Source organism: Poeciliopsis prolifica, unplaced genomic scaffold, assembly GCF_027474105.1.
Source record: "Poeciliopsis prolifica strain line A6 unplaced genomic scaffold, Auburn_PproV2 SCAFFOLD052, whole genome shotgun sequence".
Taxonomy (NCBI): Eukaryota; Metazoa; Chordata; class Actinopteri; order Cyprinodontiformes; family Poeciliidae; genus Poeciliopsis; species Poeciliopsis prolifica.
Window position 1 is genome coordinate 1734504 of NW_026562427.1, and position 23361 is coordinate 1757864.

At 40.7% G+C, this 23361-nt stretch overlaps 1 protein-coding gene across 1 annotated transcript; it reads left to right on the forward strand.

The window, feature by feature from the left end:
• The first annotated feature begins 2256 nt into the window (after positions 1 to 2256).
• tbc1d5 (TBC1 domain family, member 5) lies at positions 2257 to 23203 on the forward strand. The gene is made up of 23 exons (XM_055058893.1): positions 2257 to 2351; positions 9126 to 9177; positions 9760 to 9877; positions 10445 to 10502; positions 10614 to 10722; positions 10878 to 10967; positions 11722 to 11796; positions 12324 to 12391; positions 12491 to 12593; positions 13392 to 13480; positions 13573 to 13620; positions 13738 to 13807; positions 15041 to 15213; positions 15298 to 15440; positions 15806 to 15912; positions 17621 to 17706; positions 18264 to 18592; positions 18813 to 18875; positions 19952 to 20160; positions 20274 to 20373; positions 20558 to 20637; positions 20734 to 21021; positions 22018 to 23203. The coding sequence occupies exons 3-23, from the start codon at positions 9778 to 9780 to the stop codon at positions 22294 to 22296; spliced, it is 2667 nt and encodes an 888-aa protein (XP_054914868.1). The 5' UTR covers positions 2257 to 2351; positions 9126 to 9177; positions 9760 to 9777; the 3' UTR covers positions 22297 to 23203.
• Positions 23204 to 23361: the final 158 nt, after the last annotated feature.

The following is a 23361-nucleotide window of genomic DNA, read 5'->3' on the forward strand; positions in this document are numbered from 1 at the left end:
CAAATGACGCTCGTTCAGCAGGGACTATTTATATTGTGCTCACGAAGATTTATTGGGGATTTAACAGTTGAATTGAATGCTCTGCTTGTTTTCTTAGCACCAATTATTTTCTTTGTTACATGGCTGCTGGTGTTTCTGTGAATTGGTGTCATTGTTTTCAGTCATTAAACAGTATTTGTGTCTCTCTGGTCACATGCCCTTCAGTGCCTTCAGTGCTTTCTCCCTCTTTAGTCTCTCGTTTCAAGTCCTGGAACAGTTGTTTTATTCTTGGGTCGGTTTCTTGCCTTCATGCCCCCCGACTCTCACACGTCTCTCCTTCAGGCTGGCCGCTTCATCGCTTCTTTAGTGTACAGAGACGAGAACAACATTCAAGCCCCATTTGGTCATAAATAGCTTCACAGGGTAATTTAGCAATGCTGTGCACTTTGCTGTCGTCTGTTTCCATGACAATACCTTAGGAAGGGCCAGCGAAAGGCCATGAAAGCCTCATCATCAGAAATATTAGCTGTAATAATGATGATAATAGCACTCTTGAACTGCCTTGCCTCTGATAATGATGGCAATAGCAATGACGGTCATTATTTATGCTTCTAACCACCATGCGGAGCAACGGGAACATTTAAAGGAGTAATGATGTGTAACACAATTATCTGTATGAAGTATCAGAGATTTCAGTTTTGTCCTGCTGTGGCCATTTGCCAGTGTCCTCGTGTTTGGAGGCGTTACTTTGATGAAGCTGTTTTAAAAGGCACGTCAGCCTGACTTGTTTGACCTCAGAAAAGGCAGTGATTAATGACACAAAGATACCGCTCGGTTTGTAGGATGAGTGCTAAAGACAGACATTCCTCTTAGTGGAAGGTAGTTCTTCTAAATACATATTGGCCCAGCAGAGTGTTATCGTCTCTGCTGGGCCTATTTGGCAGAGGGAGTTTAAAACAACTGTGGAAATTACGCTCAAGTTACACGGAAAATAAATTTCTGGGGATAAAAGACAAAAAAAATAAAAAATAAAAAAACGAATTATTTTCGAACTTTAGTTTCAAAGGGAACAGCGTCTTTTGGCTATTGGGTCCAAGCATGCAAAAATAATCCAGAGGAGGCTGAATTCTGTTGGGTAGAACGTGTAGTTATGAAGACAAGACTGGATTTGAACCTCATCAAACACAAAGGGTTGCACCTTTGTGTTTTTGGCAGATGACAGTCCTGCTGGCATCCATTGAATGTGACCTTCAGCATTCCCTGGAGAGGTTCACAACAGAGTGATGAATGGCTGGGACAGGAGTCATCTCTCTAAGTCATGGTTCTAACTGGAAACAGATTAGATACTGCGTACATCCAGCAGATAAAACTTTGCAGTCTTATCCCTGAAACATCACCACACCAGCATTTTGAAGACACTGACAGAACACACCACAGTGTTTTGGGAGAAAGATGTTTAGGTTTAGAATGGATTGGGATGTACTTTATTGATCCCCAAGGGGAAATTGATTATTTGTTGAAAGGTACTCCATAAAAACAAAGTTTGTGAAATATAAATATACCTAAGAGTTAAATACTTCATTCCTGAACCTGTTTACCCCCTGGATGGATGAATGAATTTCAGTATTGACATATTGATTATATGTACATTGAAAGAAGAAAAAATGGGGGGAAAAAATGAGGAGAAAAGTTTCTGAATAGGTATGTCAATTACCAATCAGTGGTGAAGAACCATGGTTATTGGTTCTGATCAATATAGTAACCAAGTCCTTTAATGATCCAGCAATTTCTTTACAAGAGTGGAAGGACAATGCTTTAAGGCAGAGGAAATAGAATGAAAAATCACTTGAGGATGAGCCTTAACTGTAAACTTGTGGGCAATTTTAACATTAAATGTTCTGGAAAAACAGAAAAACATGGACAACCAAACTCTCCTAATTTATTCTTATCTGAATTATTATTATTATTATTATTTATTTTTTTTTATTACAGATGACAAATTCCCAGTTCATCCTTTATTGAACAATGTGGCTTTTAGCATATACAGTTCCTGCAACTGAAGTAGATATATTACTATATTTCATGGAGCATTTCTTTTTTGCACTTGTTTGTCCCTGTCAACTCTAGCAGTGTCAGCAGCTGAAACTTGTCACAACATAATTTAAACCATGGAAAGCATCAAACATCTGAACAAAAGAACAACCCAGTATTTCCTTTCGGGCTGCACGAAACGTCACATATGATGAGCGTCTTTCCGCTGGTCACGTGACCAGTCAGCTGACCTCCAGCACACCCGCCTGACCTGCCAGTGTTTACAAACCAGCAGCCAGTCTCACAGCGCCAGAATGAGGGTCCCTGCGTGATCCGGACAGGTAAGTGAGCGACATCCGCACCTCCTTAACTCCTCGTGTTCACGTGGCCGTGGCTGCCCTGGCTCGCGAGAGGAGGAAATGCGCGTGTTTCAACTTCGCCTCGTTGTCCGTGTGTGTCGGAAGTAGCGACTCGGGCCCGTGCGCTGGTTCCTCCACATGCTAACAGCCCGGCTAGCGACATTAGCCGCGCCGCCGTCTCGGTTCTTGCTCCGCGGCCGCTGACAGCGACATTCGGCGGCTGTTCAACTCGTTTGTCCTTCGTTTTGCAGCGGAGCAGATGGAGGCATGTCAGCCAAGCTGCCGCTCGGTTTTTTGTAATGTCCGAGTGATGGCTGCGACTTTCCCACAGCGCAGAGTGACAACTGAGCATCCTGCACTCGGTGTGTGTTATTTTATGACATGTGTAGCATGCTGCTGTGTCGCAGTTGGGTTGAGTTGGAGTCCTTGTTCTTTAGTTTGTGACTCGAAGCTACCTAGATTGCGTACAGTTGGATTTCAATCTGTTTTCTGTGAACTCCAGTCCTCAAGGGCCGTCCTGCAACTTTTAGATGTGCAGGAATTCTTATTTTTGATGAATTTATAGAAAGGCGTCTAGAATATCAGGTTGCTCATCACTACGGCCTCCTAATCACTGATCAAGACAATAACCTCAGCTGTGAGGTTTTCAGCAGACTGCCAACATTTCATATTGTTGCATGATCAAAATTCTGTTATTCAAAGGGTTAAAACAGCTTTGCTGTGTGCACAAGTCTCCTGGTTTCTGCTGAAGCCTCTTTCTTTTTCAAAGGGATGTCCTAATAGAACAGCTGAAGAGCACAGTTAGAAAATGCAGTTCATTTTCTAGAAATCTCGCACATCTTTTGACCAAATTCAGCATTTCTCTGATGCTGAAAATGTTCAGGAGTCCTCTCCATTTACTGCCCTCATCAGCTGTCAGTGCAACTTGCTAATGTTCTCATGTGTTGCATTCACTGTTCGCAAAGAAGTGGGACGTTTAGCTTACGACCTGCTGATTGCCAATTGGTTCCAGTGAAGCAGAATGGTCTCCAGTAACCCTGTTCTCATGGATATGATTTCTCTAATAAGAACAGATTTAACTTGTGGGCAAAACTTTTCAATCTGTTTAACTTTTTTTTTTCTTCTTTTTTTTTTATACTGTTGTTCAAAAGTCATTTGTCATCCGCAGCTGGTATTGAGGATTACTGAGCATTTTCAACGGTTCAGCAAAAGAATCCTTTCATTGTCTCCTTTGCACAGCAGAGACATGATGCATGTGCTAAAACGATTGAGTGAACCCTAATAAAGTAGTTGGGAGAGAAAAAACTATCCCCATCTACTTTTTAAAAACATTTTTTTAAAGTTGGCCTACTAGTCTTTAAGTTCATCCTGGAAACACACACGTCTACTAATTGAATCAGTCAAGACTTGGAGACTTCATGGTATTTTGTAAAGGCCATGATTCCGAGTAACTTCTCAGCTCTTTGCAGAGCATGTGACTGTAAAGGCTCCTGAGCTCTCGCTATGTGCTGAACTAAAGACATGTGAGTTTGTTTAGCCGGGATGTTTCTCTTTGACTGATCCACAGGCCACCTTCTTAAGTTTTCGCAGCTCCTCTCATCGTGCATGTTCACTGGTTTTCATTTTGCAGCAGTCTCCCCTGGCAAAAGTGGATCTCATATTAAACCGATTTGTCTAATTCGACTGACTAATCTGGCTGTAGTTCCGAAAATAGTTTGGCCTTTTTGTTTCCTTATGGCAGCGAGGAACGTAACACTTTAATGTGTTTTTGTTATGCTGATTTATGCAAGTCTTTTAGCTTGTAGGTTCTTATCAGCATCATATGTCCTTCTCTCAGGGTTAAGTGAATCAGCTAATTAGTTTGTTTTATTCTTCGACGTCTAATATTGTTCCTTAGTGACTCTGGAATATTCTCTTACTTTAAATAATGTTATGTGCTCCCTCTTTTGTTACTGGGGAATGAATAGGAGGTCAGGTGGAAAGGAAATCGATGTGAATCCTTAAACAAAGCATCTTTTTTAGACGTGAAATTGTTTTGAGAGCAAGTGAGGCCAATATTTTTATTTTCTTTTTTCTTATTTAAAAAACGTGTGCTTACATCCACTCTTCCTCTTGTTTTCAGATGATTCTGTACTAGACATGGGAAGTAATTCTTCCTGTAAAACTACAACGGTTTCACCCTGTATTGATACCTATATGAATCCAAAACCTGAATTGTTTCACGTGATACAATTACATTATTAAAGCAAGGTATATAATTATTGCCACTGCTGCACTCTAAAATATTATATTCATTGTTGCAGTTATGTTGTTATCTTTATTATATATTCACTCTGGTGAATACATAGTGGGCTTTTTTCTTTTTTTTTTTCCCAATCAATCAACCCGAGGTCAGAATTTTCCACTTTTCATTGATCAGCTCTGATCAGTGGACCAGAAAAGTTAGATTCTCCCTCACTCCTATTTATTAAATGGGTAAAAAATTTGGAGTTTCTCAAATTTTTGATGTACGAATACATCAACCAACAGCTTTAACTTTCAGACAAAAAAAAGGCTCGATCAGTGCATCATTAATAAACTCCTGCTACATTTGGCAGCACGACTTTTTGCAAGTTTTCTTTTCACGAGTTTTCATGTCAGCCTTCCTTTTGCTCTTATGACAAATAGCTCTGATGCTAACAAGATAGCTAATTTCAAGTGGATTTGTCATCCAGATGTTGTTTCATATAAATTTAGAATATTACCTCTGAGTGATTTGTGCCTTTAATTCATTTCCATACCTCAACTATTCAAGTATTGCATGACATTGTTGCAGTGTGTGCCACAGACTCTGATCACACTGGAATTTGTGTGTCATCTTGTTAGAAGGATTTTAAGTTGTGTGAAAGACACGGCAGAAAAACTTCTTCAGTGTTGAATTTGCAGCATTTTAAAGCTCGCCTTGCCTTCATGCCGGAAGCTGGTCCAAAAGAACCAAATGGACATCAACAAACCTTATGATTATCACCACACGAGTCCTTCCAATTCACACTGAAAAGTGAGGTCAGACTAGCGCTCGGCAAACGCGTCTCTTGTTTACCTTGCCTTTGTGTCCTGCTGTGCAGACACAAAAAGTGGCTAATATGCCCAATTATTACTTCCTGTATCTTACAATCCATCCATAAACCCCGGTCTTCATTATTATGAAAGTGTTAAGTGTTTTTTTTTTTTTCCTTTGTTGAAATTTTATGTCAGCTACCTTCAACCTGAGACTAGTTTTCCCAGCAGTTCCATAAAAAAAGCATTCAAATGAAGAGTTTTATTAGCCTTTTATCCTGAGTGAATCTATTAGAAATATAATAATAATAATAAAAATCTGTTTTTCTTTTCTCTGTGACCGAAGTTGGATGAGTGTTTCGGTTTGGACAATTTAATTTAAGAGTCTCTCTGAATGGCATTTTCGAACCTGATTGTTTTGGTTTTAGTCATCTATGATTTCAGGGAACAACACAAATGCTGTTAATCACAAAAAATGTGTAAGAGCAGTGCTTAATTTCCCTGTGGAACTGCAACAATCAGTCAAGCAATCTGGATTTTTTGCATTTCAGTCCTTTTGCTTAAACATTTCTGCAACGAAAAACATACCTTGAAACAGATGGACTATTATTTGTCTATTAATTTATTCATGCAGTTCATTATGAATTGATTTGACTGTCTCATAAAACATCTTTGCTGTGAATAATTGAAGTTACTCTAGTTACAGGGGATTAAATAATACACAGACTGCGTTGAGTATTCGCAAAGTTTTCCAGTGTTCAGTTGTCGTTTTACAGCAGAGGCGTTACTTTACACCAGATTGTGGAAACGCAGAAAGACCTCATGCCTTTAAACGTGCATCTTTCGTCCAAATGACAGACGCATGCGAACCTTAGAAAGTCTAGTTTTGGAGAGAAAATGAAAAAGCACAATGTGTGTCTGCAGCTTGTTATATTGTTCAAGAAATGTAAAAAAAAAAAAAAAAAAAAAACCTTAGGCAGTACCTTTCTCAGCATTCCTCTGCTCTCTAGTTGTGGATTAGTTCTGATCATTTACTGGGAGGGAGAAAAAAAGAAATTAGCCGGCTCAAGGAGAGCGTTAGTCTCTGAGTGGGACAGATGTTCTCTAACAAAACAGAGCCATGCATTATTCATACGAAGTCATTTCTATATTCCCGGCATTTCTTTGCCAATCTGTCGAGCTGTGTTTCATCCACATGGTTAATAGGTTTTAAGAGGCCTCTTTGTTTTGGTTCTTTCCACAATTAATAAGGGGAAAGTCTGTGAAAGAAAGACTGTGCTCTGCAGATCAGTGCTGCTATTCTGCAAGAGCTTAGCTTTAGTTAAAGCATTATCATAAACACGGAATAATCTTTAAATTTTGTAGCGAATGAAAGATAAATAACTGGGTTAATCTAGAGTGTCTCGAAGACAAAGTTCAACTCTTCTAAGAACTCGGCAGGGATGAATGGACTCATGGTTTACCTGCTTGGTATTTTAATCCAGTTTTCTTTCGGTCTGTTAGGTTGCTTGTGATTCGGTGCTTTTTTTAAAACCTGCTAAATCAAATGATGTGACCTTATAACTTGGATAACGGCCACACTGATAAATGCTTGCTGAGTAAACCAAACGATTTTTCCTGTTTAGATATTTTTTAGAGCAAAGAAAAGAAGTATTGCTGTAAAATACTCTAACATAACAATATTTACAGCAGAAATGCAACAGCTCCTCTTCAGCCACAAAAACAAAGATTTCAGACTTGAGGTCTGGCATTATGTCTGAACTTATAATAATAATAAGAATGGAACAAAAATCTAATTTTGTGAGTGGCACATCAAGTACCAAACTTGACATCTTAACCTCTAAATAATGACGTCTGTCACACTTTACGTTGGAAGATGCCATGTTGTTGAACAGTGAACATGTTGAGGTTTTCCCATCGTTTCATGCTGGAAGGTTTTCATGGAATCAGGTGATACTCGCATTTTAACCTACAACCTATGAAGTTGGTGTTATTTCAACCAAAGACGCTTCCTACTGAAACATTGGCGCTTGTTAATTTGGAAATTTGCCTTTTTGCCTGCAACTCAGAACTTCACTATTTATTTTTCACTTCGTAGCACATCTTGGAGTATGTTCGATTTTTAAATGTGACGACGAAAGGTGATTTAGAACAGGGTTTCTGAATAATGTTTTTTGCTTGAACCAAGTAAAAAAGCGCCTACTCCCCCCCTCCCCCCGTCTGCAGGACTATATAGATTTTGAAGCAGTGGGCAATAAAAACACAAACATTGCCACTTGTTTAATACACTAAGCCACTTAAATAAGTTCCTCAATCTAATCACAATTCCTCTAAATAAAAGCAGTTCCTCTTTTGATTCATTTGGAAATTTGTCATCGACATGTATTGACACATTGCCACTATTTTTCTTTGAGTGTAAATGCATATACATATATTTCTTTTATTATATTTTATTGTATGCGATTGTCACTGGAAAGAGCTTCTGCTCCTGAAGAGTTGCGTGTCGACCTCCTGAATTTGAAAATCAGCGTTATTTGTTTAGCTGGGGTGCAAAGAGCATTTTTTGATCGTACACATTCTAGATTTATTCAACATGTTAATAGATACCCATTAAAAGTCTTTTCATCAGGTGTTAAACATGCTTATTGATAAGCTCACATTGCTATTTTTTAAAAAATATCTAGTTTTTTTTTTTATTGGTCTAATCTCATTTTAAATGTCACTTTTCATTAACTGCAAGTGGAAAGTCATCATAATTAAAATAAAGGCTTTCAAGCGTCCATCTGTGTTTAATCTATATAAAGTGTTTCACTTAGTGGCAAAATTCCTTAAAACAAATGGGCTTTTTAAATAATCTAATTTATTGAATGGCTCTGTACTGTTTAGAGCTACAACTCTAACCGAAGGCTAACATTATGTTCATCATATTTGTTAGAGAAGAAATATAATCAGTTAGAAAATTTCGAGGTACCTCTGGAAAGTGTGACTTTGGAGCATCTATGTTCACACATTGCCATCGAGAGTGAAGCTGGCTCTGCACAAACTTGTTTTGTAACCTAAAAGCAGCAAGAGAAGGTTTGCCTCAGGGTGGCCTTCTGTTTGGATGTATCAACATACCTCATCGGGGAAGTCGGCTCCTGGCTCTCTACCCAGCTCCTTCTCAATGACCCAGATTCTCTCCCTGCTTGCAAAAGTTGGTGTTGCCATAATTCCTTTGATCCTTTGCTGCCCAAAATGCAGACACTTCTCCAGGTGAAGCCGAAATCCGCCCTTCCTTTTAGGTTTCATCTTGAAGTAGTGGTAAAGAGGCGAGGGGGAAAATATGTCTCCTATTCATAAGAAATGCTGTCGATTAAGTCTGACTATATACTAGTTTGGATTAATAAAGAACGTCTTATAGTTCTCGTATTTCAAAAACGCCTCTGTTTACTTCCTAGTAGAAGGAAAGTCTGGCATCAAAACATTTAAGTGATACATTTATTTGCTTTTCTAATGACTTCATTAACTTTGTCGACTCTCTTCATATATCAGCGTGAGCTCGGTGGAACCTCAGACATCTCCAGTGCTTCTTGTTAATTTCAGTCATTCCTCACCGACTGTAACTGCTGTCAGAGTTCTGTGAAGTCCATATGAGTTCAAAGAAGATGGCGCAGCCTTTTTTCTTTTGGTTGGCTTCCCTTTTTGTCGACGCATTACTGATGTGACACTTTCCTCCTGCAGGAACATCCTGGCCTTCTGAGTCTTGACCTGGGAGAATCTTGCAGCTTTGTCAGTAAGCGCTCAAACAAGTTAAAAGTTGATTTTTTTTTTTTTTTTTAGAACAGATCTGATTTTTATTTTTTCTTTCAAAGCAGAGCTCAGGTTTTGCTAAATCTACTTGATCAGACATGATGAGGAATGTTAGTGAAGTTTAGTGAAATATCCTGAAAGTTTTTGACTCATCTTAGTAATTTGCAAAAATAGTAACTACTATTACTACAAACACAAACTGAAATAGATTTAACTGTAATTTTGATCTAATAAATAATGACCAACATGGGGTAGGAACTGGAAACAGATTTACTTTTTCTTTTTGTTTTACGACAAAAAATTAAAGCAACTTTAGAGAGATTGGCTAAGAATTCATATGAATGTATGCCAGATTTAGTTTATTTTTCCTGGTCAAGAACAAGATAAATCTACCATTCTCGTTTATGCACTACCTTAAGTACTGGTCTGTTACATAAAGCGCAAATAAAATATGTTGAGTTTCAGGTCGTAATGTGAATGAACAAGAAAAGCTTCAAGGAGTTTGGATATTTTTAATTTGCACTGTCAAACAGTTTTTGTTTCCGCCTCACTTTTTTCATTCTAGTCCAGCTGGGCCGCAGTCATGCAGCACCCCAACTTTGAGACCCGCCACCCGCTCCAGACAGACGAGCAGCAGGAGACCGGTTTCGACCCGCTTCACAATTTCAACAAAAATCGCAGCAGTACGTCAAACCCCGAAATAATTTGATTCGTTTCTAAACCGGCAGACGCCTAATGAGAGGGCGGGGGGTCTCTCGCCAATCGAGGTTCACGACAGATGTACAAGTCAGAATAAAATAAAATGAAAGCTGACTGAGGTTTGAGTCACAGGCGAGATGGGGTGAGCCTCGGGGCGAAGGATGTTTTTAGGTTTATGGGGGGGAGAGAAAGGAAAATATTGTGGAACTGATGAATATTCATTGTGAGCTTCTTTGTGGAATGATCTACTCCTTTAACTAACGCTGATAGACAGCTCTCTGACTTGAATGCTTGTTTACCTGCAGGCCAAATTAGACGCATTACCGCCAATAAAGAGCAAGAGGCAGTTTGCCACTTCGGTTTCTGTCATGACTTTCCCCCGCTTCTGGCCGTTTCTGCTCCATTGACCACAACAGAGAACAAAAAAGAACCAGTCATATTTTTAGGCAGCTTCTGTTAGGAGTTTACAGAAAAACATATATCGTCAAAGAAAAATGTATTTTTGTTTCACTTTCCAGCACTAACACCTCCCTCTTGTGGTTACCTTTCAGGAGGATCTCTTGACGGCAGCTTCTCCTCCCAGTCTCAGTCCACCTTCCTCTCCTACAGGTCTGTTTTACGTGATCCTCTCCCCTTCTGGAGGACACTGATGATCAGTTAATGCGTCAGATTTGGGTCGAGCGGCCCAAAACCCCTAATCGCCTTTCTCCTGACGTGCAGAAAAGAATGGGACGACTTGTTCCTCAACAGTAATTACCTGGCCAGGATCCGGCAGGCTGGCGTCAACGGTCGGCTGAGGAGTAGTCGCTTCCGGAGCGTTTGCTGGAAGGTAGCCGTCGAGTCGATCGGGCCGTCTGATCGAGTTTTGATGAAATAATCTACTTTAATAGAACAGAGTACTTTTGAGGAAAGTAGAAGCTCAAGGTTTTTGGTCGCGGAGGGTCGGATTTTGACATGTTTCAATTCGATATCCTGTGTTGGCAGCTGTACCTGGAGGTCCTTCCTGAGGACAAGGGCCAGTGGATCAAGAGGACCAAGGAGCACCGGGCTCAGTATGAGAAAATCAAAGAGATGGTGGGACTGCCATTCTGCTCAAGATTTAGTTCATTTTTTGTTTAGTTTTTTACTATTACTGCTGTATCACTACATAGTTTTTTCCCTCATATCTAAATACACAGTGTCATGCAAATAGCTAAAATTGTTTTGTAATCAATCTTTGACCTTTAATGTACGACACTGTCATATAGCCAGGTTAGCACTTCCCTGGGTAATGTCTTTAGAAATTATTTTCATACATCTACATTGTGTTTGTTCTTGATGAAGCCCTTTATTTTGTCCTCAGCGAAGACATGTTTCGCTGACAGTGAAGTTCTCTTAGCATCCAGTATCTTAGCAAGGTCTTTTATGTTTGTTCTGCGTTTACGCTTAAGGATTTCCCCCAGTGAGTTATAGGCCTGGTGGGCCACCAGGCTTTACTTGTGCCCCCACCAGGCTAAGCAATGCCTATTTATTTATGACTTTTTAAAAAATGTTTGCAAGTTTAAGACTTTATAGTTGGTGTTCAGGTGTTAATTTTCCAAATTTCTTCTAAACAATTTTTAACTCAAAAACACGACGGGCTCCTGGATGAATGACAGCCCCAGCCCCAAGTTTTCTGGGGATAACGTTGCACTTCCACCTTGCAAAAAAGAAAAAAAAGAAATCCCCTCGGTGATTGGAGCTGGCCCTTTTTCCAGAAAACAAAATCCACCAGAATGTGTGTGGAAAGCACTGTAGTCCTTCATCTTTCTGTCTCAGAGAATCGATGTTTATTGTTCATTTGTCACAGCACATCACTAACCCCCGTAAAGCTGCGGGCCAGCAGGACCTGGTCGTCAACAATCCGCTGTCCCAGGATGAGGGGGTGAGAGTTTGTGCTTTTTCTTCGGGTTTTGTCTTTGTCTTGGATGTCAATGGGCGAATATTCTTAGAAAGTTATCTTTCTAATCCTTCAGCGTTGGTCCCAGAATCCCAATGACACTTGCTGCTCTACTTGTTAGACGGTTCTTATTAAATAATTGTGTCAAATCTTTATGTGGTAAACAGCTGGAAAGCAGAATGTAATATGTAACATGAGTTTTATGACAACCTGCCAGATGTTGGTGCACATAAAGTGTTTTATAGTGATTATAGAGATCAATATGCAATAACAGGAAGATGGAGCACATCATCCTAGTTCTAAAGTCCTTACACTGGCTCCCTGTAGCTCAGACTTTAAAATACTGAGGTACTTCAAAATACATTTTAGTCATTTATATCTGTCTTCACAAAAGGATGAGCTGTTGTTAATCCATTAATTTATTCAGTTACTTATTAATGTGGCGGCACGTTTATTTCTCCTGCCGCAGATCCTTCAGATTTGCCTAATTTGTGTCTTGTTTTTGTCCCCAGAGTTTGTGGAACAAGTTCTTCCAGGATAAAGAGCTGAAGGGGATGATCAAGCAGGACGTTTTTAGGACGTATGCAACCGTCTCTCTGTTTTGTTTTTGTTTAGTTTTCTTTACTTACATTTTCTGCTGCTAGCATGAAATCACACATTTGTTCTTATCCTCCTTCAGGTTCCCTGAGATCTGTTACTTCCAGAACGAGGACGTGAGGACCAAGCTGACCGACATTCTCTTCTGTTATGGCAGAGAGAACGAGCAGCTGCTCTATAAACAGGTGCCACCTTTTGTTTTCTTTCTTTGGCTGAGTCATAGTGTCAATGATCATGATTGTTTGGATGGATGAAGAGGTTAAAAAGTGTAGGATTTACTTTCTTAACCTATTTTCTTTCATAATCTCTTTTTTTTCTTTTCCTTCTTTCTCTTTTCTCTTGCTCTGTTTCTTACTGCTTTTCCCTTTTTACACTTTTTCTTACGCTTTCGTACTTGTACTCTGTTACTTTCCTTCTTGCTTTCTTTTTCTCTCTTTCCTGTTCTTATTTTACTCACTTGCTCTTTTGTACTCATTTCTTTTTCTGTATTTATTATTTCTTTCTTTTCTTAATTGCATTTCTTGCTCTTTTTCTTTTCTGTCTTGCTGTCTTTTTTTCTTTTCTTCCTTCCACTCTTTCTCCCTCTTTCATTTGCTCTTTTTTTCTGTCAAAACGGCTACAAGCACCCAGAAGGACCCTATAAAGATGTGGAACAAAATGTGTAGTATCGACCCTGGTCTGTGTTGAGGCTCTCATCCTCGAGGAGCTCAAGCTGAAGAACAAAATGCCTCCGTAACCTTACCGTTATCAGTGTCAGTAACAGGTGCCAGCGAATAAATAGATGGCTAGTAAAACATCTACTTTCCAAACTGGAAGTGACACTTGGCGGGAGATTGGCTAATAATATCTAAATTATAGCTGCCATCAGGAATTAGAAACCTCGTGCATCATTATTAAAAAGTCTGATCACAAATGAAGCATGCTCTTCCATCTATCGCTGCCCTTATAGCTCCATCTGTGTGTGTGTGTGTGTGTGTGTGCAGGGGATGCACGAGTTGCTGGCCCCCATAGTGTTTGTGCTGCACTGTGACCATCAAGCCTTCCAACATGCCAGCGAGACGGCCAGCCCCAGGTCAGTGTGTGCTGAATCCGTTTTCCCTTTAGTTCCAGCTCAACGTCTGCTTCTCTGCAGTCGGCGGATTCTGATTTTCGTTTTCCTTGCAGTGACGAGATGAAATGCTTGTTGGATCCTGCGTACCTCGAACACGACGAGTGAGTGCAGAGCGCATTAAGGGTTTTTTTTTTTTTTTTGGCTTGTGGAAAGTGTTGTCGTCTCATCGCCTGCCTCTCTCGTGTTCGCGCCTCACTTGTGCCCCGTTCTGCGTCCAGCGCCATGTTCTCACAGCTGATGGAGACGGCGGAGCCGTGGTTCTCCACCTTCGAGAGGGAAGTGAGGAAGGTCAGTGTGATTGCGCTTCGAGGAGCGGCGCTCTGTGATTGTGCCGCGTTTCGATTGCACCGACATTAAGTAATAATCCTGAATCGGAGGCCCTGCTTGATTTGCCGCTCAGCCTGTTGCTATGGTAACAGCAGATGCAGTTTAATGTGCAGGCTACCAGAGAATAAGCAGAGGCTTCATCAGACATAAGACTGGCTGTATGAGTTTCCAATACTTGTTTTATACAAAGACAAAGAGATGCATTTTTTTAGAATGATTTCTAAAGGAATTATCAAACAGACCCGTTCCATGGGATTTTTGGAAAAAGCTCGCCGTCCGCCTGCTTTTACTTCGTCTGAAGTGAACTGCAGTAGAAAGTGGGAAGCTGGACCAACTGTAACCTGATTCGGTTCTGCTGTGGCGTCTAAAAGCGATACCACGAACGTGGAGGCCGTGAAGTGAAAATTACATTACTTGGTGCATAGTTTCATATAAAACGATCACGCTCAGTTTGGCAATTTTGGAACGGCAAGCTGTTCTGCTCTGAGAGAAATGGAGCCTACAAAGATGATCTAAGTCATAAGTAAACAGCACAGAAAAAAATTCAGCCACGAATCTTATTGTAGACAAGACTGAAGATGATAATGATAGTTTTTAATTTAAACAACAAAACATTGACTCTGTTTCTTCTTCACATTCTCAGTACACTTTGAACATATTTCCATTTTAACACATTACAGCCATGCAATCTATTAATAAAGTCCTGCTGTCTGCAGAATTGAATTGTAAATTAACCTATCAGAAATAATGGTTCATCTTCGTATAAGTTATATTTTACAGTGTTTCTGCAAATCCAACTGGTGTTTTCAAGCGTCCAATCGGAAAGAGTTTGAGCTTTTTTGTAAAGAAAACAGCAAGATATTCGATCTCTAGATTCACAAAGCTGGTAGAGAAACACAAATAATGACTGTACATAGTTTTCACTCATTAAAATGCATGTCTCACTATTTAGATCATTATTTCTTTAAAGAAAAAGAAAAAGCAATTAATAATTTTCCTTCCACTTACAATTGTGCAGTGCGAGTTGTTTTATCTCGCAAAATTTTAATTAAAAATGCAGAAGTTGCAATGTGACAAAATGTGAAAAGGTTTAAGCGCTAATAATACCAGACGCTGAAACGCAAGCTGTTTGTTCACCGGCCAGGTGTCATGCATGTCAATCTGCCCGTTTCATGTGTTTGTGTTTCTCCGCAGGGTAAGGAAGAAATGCTCACCAGCATCCCCTTCGCCCGGCCCCAGGACGCTGGCCCGTCGGTCGCCGTGGTGACCAAAGTGAACCGCATCCAGGACCAGCTGGTGAAGAAGCACGACATCGAGCTCCACATGCACCTGAACCGGCTGGAGATCGCTCCGCAGATCTACGGCATGTCAGTAGCCTCTCCTTCAGCTTAACCTTAATCTTTTCTGCACAGACGGCCCTATTTAGTTTTTTTTTTCTCCCCGCCTCTCAGCCGGTGGGTTCGCCTGCTGTTCGGCCGTGAATTTCCCCTCCAGGACCTGCTGGTGGTGTGGGACGCTCTGTTCGCCGACAGCATCACTCTGGATCTGGTGGACTACGTCTTCGTGGCCATGCTGCTCTACATCCGAGATGCTCGTACGCTCCATTTATTGCCCAGATCCTCCAGTGAAGAAGCCATGTGTTGGCCTTTGTGGCATGTAATTTGATAAGACATTTGTGAGCTGAAGAATCACATTTACTCTGCTTCATTTAATCAGATGAGGTCATATTTCTTGAAGCAGAAGGCAGAGATGCATTATTTCTGTTATACATATAGGCAGGTTGGGTTATTTTTTCTTAGTGATCTATTGTTACCTGAAGATGCATTGCATTTAAATTTGCACTACAAAAGAGACAAAACATTGATGGTTGTTACAGCTTGTGCAGTTTTGTACTTACTTAAACTTGTATTAAAGTGCAAAAAAATGCATATTTTTTTACACTTGTTTTTGTTTTTCTAGTAATCGCAAGCAACTTCCAGACCTGCCTGGGATTACTGATGCATTACCCTCCCATAGGCGACATCAACGCTTTACTGCAAAAAGCTCTGTTCCTCCGAGATCCCAAAGTAAGCTGACATTACACTAGAAAAGCAACATTTTGTGGACTGTTCCAGTTCGCCTGCTAAGTTCTGTTACATCGCCACTCCATTCAAATGGGGAGCTGAAAGTGCGCGGGGTCGAAACAAACGTGGAGAGCGTTACGAGGCCGTGTCTGCTCCTGCTTAAGAAGGGATTTGCTCGACTTTTCCTGTAGCGCAAGGAGAAGACTTGCCAAACTTAACCGCCCACATGGAAAGCAGTGGGTGGGAATCCTCCAGCAACACTGTATCCAAAAAGACATCTTGTTGTGCTGTGATACTGTGAATGAATGATAAGGGGGGGAGAAAAAAAATAGTAAAAAAAATTGGCGGTGAATGTTTTATTTCATCACATCTCAGATGTTGGCTGGTTTTGAGCATGAGATCCTGAAGCTCTGGTTGGAGATTAAATTTCAGTAAACTGTGAATTGATTATGAATTACATTTCTTTGATTACTTTTGTGTAATTTTATTGTATATTTATTGAAATACCTCCGCCAATGGAAAGCATACTTCAGATTTATAGTCTTTATATGGTCTAAATGTTTTTTTTTTCACCACAGTGACATAAAAGTTATAAATATTATAATGTTTTAGAATTTATATATATATATATATATATATATAAATTAGACATTAGGTGATGGTGGTTTTAAAGCTGAATTTCTTCTTTCCACTCTTGCGCTGAGATTAGGTAATTATTTTTATGCCGTTTTAGAAAAAAAAAAAGCAAATGAAGATATTTTGTGCTCAGTGTTTTGTTTTTTTGACCTCTGGACCAGGTGCTTGGTAAAATAAAATACGAAGATGATCCAGATTCATTTGCATTTAGCATTAATTAAACTTAACAAAGTTGTATGGATGAAAAAACAAAGACAAAAATCAACAGCAATAGTCATAGTGACAATAAACCAATAAACTACGGTGATATAAAAATGCTTTTAGGTACGTTGAGCCTCATACAGTAAAACGTAACAGATTATGGCCAAAATAAATTCAGAAAACCTGCTGCAGATGGATATTATTTTAGCCATATAACTACATTTCTTTATTTTGATAAAGTAATAAAATGACTTAAGATTTTAAGTTGTTAAGCAGGTGCAAAGCCTAATCAAAAATCTAAAATGAGCACAAAAGTAACTTTTTGCTTTAAAAGGAAAAACACTGAAGAAAACTCTGCTTTTCGTTGGACTAAAGTGCTTCGTCAAAAACTGAACCCAGATGGGAAAAAAGAAACAAAATTGCCCAATTTCTGCCTGTTCTGAATTTTTCTACATGAGTTTGATTCTTTTTCTGTTATCAAAGCTCTTCAGAATATAGTAAAAGTTTTTTTTTTAAATCCTTGCTTTCAATTTTGTGGTTATTGAGTTTTGAATTGCACTATAATTATAACTGCACATGAAGTGAAATGTTCTGAAATGGCCCAGTGTCGGGTATCAGGATGAAAACGTTGCTGCTTCCTCCTGCTACAGTATCAGATAATGTGGGACCATCTGACTATCTAATCCATCCAGCCTCATTTCTCTGAAACCTGTGTCAGCAAAGCACTGCATTGTTTAATACTGTGTTGATCTGAATTAACCTGAATTGGCACCGTCTGTGACTCGGTGTTTCTGCAGTCGTGCATGGCTACAGCTTGTAGGTTGTTTCCTCTGATCTTCTTCGCACACTCACAGATTTATTGTTTTTCTTGCAGAATAATCCACGCCCGGTGAACTACCAGTTTCAGCAGAACCTGGATTACTACAAAACAAGAGGAGCCGATCTGATGAACAAGACACGGTACAGAGATTTTAAAAAGTTTGGTTTAAGCTCCAAATACACATGGTGATGCGTCACTTTAGTTGGCAGATTGTAGTTTATTTATGGAAGTGTTATTAAAACCAAAAGACGGTGTGTCTGGTTTATTTTGATTCATGTTTCTCAAGTTGCTCAAGTGTATTTGGCTTTATTTCACTGTTGAAGCAGCTATTTTAACTCTTTCTCTTTTAAATATTCAACCTTCAAGTAAGGTCTCAAAAAGTATAAGATTGTGATATTAGACCTTGGTTGTGTTTTAGAAATTCTCTTAAAAAAAGAGAGAAAAGCTTTAACTGATGTTAAATTAGGTTAGCTTTAAATTTTAGAAATGGACAGTTAGAAAACATGAATATATTCCAAGAACTTTTAAATTTTTAAGGATCTGTCATGTTTTACAATCACTTACAAGTTGATTAAATCATCGTAAGTATAAATGTTTTTTACATTAATCCACATAGGCAAAAAGGACATCGTCCATTATTCTGAAGACCATGTGCTTCAGTTTACGTTTTTACGATCTGGTCGGTATTCATCCATAGGTCCGCCTCTTCGGCGAAAGCCGCCCCGCTGAACATCAACAAAGTGTCCAGCAGCCTGCTTAGCTTCGGCAGGAAGCTCATCGCTCCGGCCATGTCGGGCGTGTCCAGCAGCGTCGCCCCCATCAACAGCGAGGTGTTCTCCTCGTCCTCCTCCTCTTCCTATTCCTCTTCGTCCTCCTTCACGCCTCCTGCCTCGGCGCCGGCGCCCGCCCTGTCTCACCCGCTCGCTGAGCCCTCGACACCGCCACCGGAGCAGCCGCAGGTCCGAGGCCAGACGCAGAACTACCGTCTGCTGAAGTCTGAAAGCATGCCGGTCCACCTCAGCAAAGGTGAGGACCAAGAGACGGCGGGGAGCGGGGTGACGAAGCTAATCAGGACAACCAACCACTCCTGCTTTTCGCCCGTATATTAATGTGTATTTTCCTTCCCGGTTAAAATGCTAAAGTCTTCTCTGCATGTTCTTGTTAACGCCGACCACCTGGATGTGTGTGTGCAGCCGCTGGTGTGTGTGGTTGTGGTTACATCAGCTTTGACTCTCCTGTGTGTTAGATGGAGTTTCAGGTGCAGTGTCTCGGGGGTCTCTCCCAGAACAGACTCTTACTGACACACAAGGTAACTGCTGCCAAGGCAAACCGCTTGTGTGCCATGCGACCCCAAACGCTTCCTCTCCCTCAAATTGAGCTGTGCTTTTGCAACTCCTTTAGCCTCTTTTCAGCAAATGCGTCCGTTTCTCACTCTTCCATCTGTTTGCTCGTGTGCTGCTGTGCAAATTGCAACATGTTGCTGTAGAACAGACCCGAGTCCTGCATGCGGATGTGACTGTAAGCCTCAACCAGCAGGGGGCGATCACAGCTAGAGTGTGATGGATGCTATAAAACACTGTGTTTACTGTCATGTTTTTAATGCTGGATATGATGGCCGTAAATATGCTTTGAAGTCACTGATGTGTGGAATATGTTTATTAATAGAGTTGCACTTTGTAGGATCTTCGATTTATCTCAAAATAGATCTGATTTGTAGATGTTTCACTGCAGCCAGTAGCTGGTATGGTCTGATTATGATTATTATGTTTTTTCAGACTCTGTTAGTTAACAGAAATAAACCCTTGAACACCAATGGACTCACCCACGTGTTACAATATCCCACAATGTCCCGAATGTTAGTGCTGCATCTGCATTTTCCCATTTGCTAAATGTTGGGGAGTATTTTTAATAAAAATTTAATAAATGGTTCTTTCTTTCTTTCTTTTTTCATTATTGCTTTGCTTTTTGTGATCTTTTGAAGTCAAAATCGAAACAGAAATTCTGTTAACTCAAACGCTCAAAGTCTGGGAGCGTCAATTGAAGGGCAGAGTCACGACTTTAAAAAAAAAAATTTAAATTACAAGTGATTTGTTTTCCGACATGTATTGTAACCCTGACTTTAACGGATAAAAAACTTAGCAGATACTCAAAGGATTTATAAAAACAAAAAAAAACTTTTATTTTAATAAGATTTCTCTTTTTCTAGCTATGGAAATTTTATTGTTTATCTGCTGTGCTTCATTTGATCACCCAGACAACAAGTATGAACAAAATGTACTCCTCAGTTTCACGTTTTAAGGAATAAAAGTATGACTCAAGTTAATACATTTATTTTTATTTGTTTTTTCAAACTTCTCTTCTTTTTTTTCCTTCCATCTTCCGAAGGCCAAAGCTCCAGGACGATCAGCTCCTCCCCCAGCACGGAGAGCCTTTCTGGTGGGCGGGGCCAGTCCACTGCGTCCCCGCCCCTCCCGCCCTCCAGAGGGAGTGATGTCAGCTGCTCGTCTCCTCCACTCTCGGCCACCAAGAAGGAATCCTTCTTCAACATCGCCCGCTCCCGCTCCCACAGCAAAAGCATGGGCAAGAAAGAGACGGTGAGCTGTTTGCCTCGCTGTGCGCTTTGCTTAGCAGCAACCTTAAATTCCCAGCCTTCATTTGAGCTTTTTTTAAAAATTTTATTTATTTCTTTTTTTTATTTCATCAAAAGGACGAGGATCTGGAAGCCCAGGTGTCCTTCCTGCAGGGCCAGATTAACGACCTGGAGGCCATGAGCAAGTACTGCGCCAAGATGATGAATACGCACATCTGTGAGTTCCGACGCGGCTCCTTAAGTTATTTATTTTCTGAGATAAAAAAAAAACAAAACAAAACAAAAAACACAACATTTCTCTCTATATTCAAATTCTTGTCGACACTAAGTGGGGTCAGGATGTTTGAGTTTGGTAGCGCTGTTTGATTTGGTGGCATTTGAAGAAAGGAACTTCTCTGCAGGTAAAATCCAGGAAGTGATTCTGCAAGAGCACCTGGAGAAAGAAGATGAAGTCCTCGTCTCTCTAGCTGGACTTAAACAGGTAGGAGGGAAAACGTGCTTTAATTACGGATTCTGGTGTTTGACTCTCCAGGCTTCAGCTGCTTCTGTTTGTTTTTCTGTAACAAAATGTCATCAGATCAAAGACATCCTGAAGGGAGCGCTGCGCTTCAACCAGAGTCAGCTGGAGGCCGAGGAGAACGAGGAGATCACCATCGCCGATGACCACTACACCTCCACCGCCGCCGCCACGGAAACCTCCCTGGGCAGCGCGCGTCACCACGATGACCGGCTTCAGGGAGGCGACAGCAACGCGCAGAGCAGAGAGTCCTATCTGGACCGGGGCGCGAGTACGGACGAGAAGGAGGAGGAGGAGGAAGAGGAGAATGAGGAGGAGGAGACAGCGGCGATCCCGCCTGAGCAGCAGGTTATTAGATCGTTAGTCCTTCTCCTGACAACTGCAAATGTTTTTATATATATATATAAAACGTGTGTATGCTAGGTTGGTTTTAAAAAATTGGTAGCAATAAACATCTGAAAAGTGTGGAATGAATTTGGAGTCATTTAAACACTTTTTACTTCAGCCACAGCAACAAAACAGCTTGAATTTGTGCTCAGCATTGTTGCGTAATTATTTTCTCTAATGCCCCCCCTGATTTTAAATGCTATTGAGAATCAGATCATATTATGTTACAAACCACTGGCACCGGTTGAATAACATTATAATCAAAACAGATGAATAAAATGAGTTTCGTCTCATTTATGAGCCTCAAAACAAAACAAGTTCCAAGTTCAGTTTATTAACTCAGTGATTTAATGTCCATTTTTATATTGGCGCAGTCAAACTTTTTATTGGTAAAAGTAACTAGTACATTGATAACATAAGTTACCAATGTTTTATTTTTTTTTTGGGGGGGGGAGATTTCTTCAGCCTTTTTTCCAAAAAAAAAAAACGCTGTTAAAAAGCATAGTTTTGCACTATGCTTTTTAACACGGTGCAAAACTTGCAGCAATGTTGACTACAGCAGCTTGTCAGGAGTGATGCAGAATGTATTTTGCATTCACAGTAGTGCTTCCTCTGTGCCCTGTTCTTTTTCCCCCCCATTTTGCTCATTTGTTTTTAAAATAACAATAAAGTTGTAATCAGAACACGCCAAACTGCGTTAAACAGAGGAATACTAAGCATATTAATATCTAAGCAAAACTTTATTCCTATATTTAAAAAAATAAAATCATAGTCCGGCCCTAATACTCCATATTACTTCCTTTACTTACTAACTTGTGACTCTGTTTTTCTTCTCAGTGTCACAATACGAATATACAATATGAATACTTTTGTCAGAGATTACAACCAACCAATGTACGTAACCTCTGCTTATGTGTATACTCAATGTGTTGATCTCTTTAAATCTCCTGCCTACAGGTGGTGTCGTCTCTGGTCTCCGAGGGAAAGAACTGGGACGATTATATCCTGGTGCCTGAGGACGGAGACCTGCTAGCCGAAGGGAGGGAAGGCGAAGGAAAGCTGCCGCTGCCAGTGAGGCGAGGGCGCGCCGCTGTGCGAACGGAGCCCGAAGGCTCACCCGGGACTTTTCACGACCCCTTGATGACTGGCGCCACTTCGGGCTCCTCCAGCCCGGAGGAGGGCTCCACCAACAGCAAGGACTCCGACTTCACCATAGTTAACCCTAACGACCTGTGAGCAGACGGCAGTTCTCCCTCTCTTGCACCCGTTCTGGAGGTCTGATGAAACTGAGTTCACAGGGTAGGGAACCACCTGCTGTTGGTGCCGCACCACTAAGAAGTTGCACATGTGTGGACTGTGACATGGAGAATCACAAACGGCCCGACTCTTCATCTCTTTAGCCATCATCTGTACCATGCAAGTCCTGTCTGAACTGATGCTGTAAGCTGTCTCATCCAACCGCCTGCTAGGCCTTTTTATGCATTGCTCCCCCCCCCCCCAACCTGTTTCCTATTATGATTATTGTAGTGCCATTCTCTGTGGAGAGAGGGCGCTGTCTGACTGCTTTACTCCATCACTACACGGTAATACTGAAGGACCTGAGACTGCAGTTTTCCTTGCAGGAGAAAACTTTCTCCTCCTGCGCTGCTGGTTGGGAGTGCGAGGATGTTTTTGTATGAATGCGGAGATCCAGCCATACTTCTGCCTGTGGTGTGTATGCGTGTGTGTCCTCATGGAGGACGCCGTCTTCTCTTCTCCAACACTGTAACAGAAAGGACGAGGTCAGCTTTCTCCCGCTTTTAAACCAGTGCCTCTGACCATTCTTCTCTCAGCCAAACAAAACCTAACTCTGTGATCTTTTTTTTTTTTTGTTATTGTCTAGAATTAATATTTTTTAACCCTTTAGATTGTTGATTTCCAAGATAAAGTCTTTAAATTAAGGAATGAGTCTGATTTAATCTTTGTTTTTAGATCTCCTCTTGTGGACATTTTAATGTGATTGGTTGGTTCTCTCGTCGGATGTGGGTTGTTCTGTTCTGTGCAAATCATGTGCGGCGGCACGCAAAGAATGTTCCTCCGGCTGCCCGTTCAGCATAATTAAACCTAGATCAATAAAAACTATATTGCTCTTGCTACAAGCTGACTGCTGTCTGGGGAGTGCTTCTCTTACTTTTAAAACGCATTAAGCCATTGAGGTTGAGCGGATTTTGTTTCACGCAGCTGTCCACAACATGCAAATGCTTTCTCATCTGCATCAATACCGTTCAGTCAAGAAACGATCAGGGCGTTCTTGTTGTATAA

Coding starts and splice junctions, on each gene's coding strand:
- tbc1d5 (XM_055058893.1), top strand. CDS start 9,778: ATGCAGCACCCCAACTTTGAGACCCGCCACCCGCTCCAGACAGACGAG. Junction 15,913..17,620: donor TGTTCCTCCGAGATCCCAAA/GTAAGCTGACAT, acceptor TTTTTCTTGCAG/AATAATCCACGCCCGGTGAA. Junction 18,876..19,951: donor GACTCTTACTGACACACAAG/GTAACTGCTGCC, acceptor CATCTTCCGAAG/GCCAAAGCTCCAGGACGATC.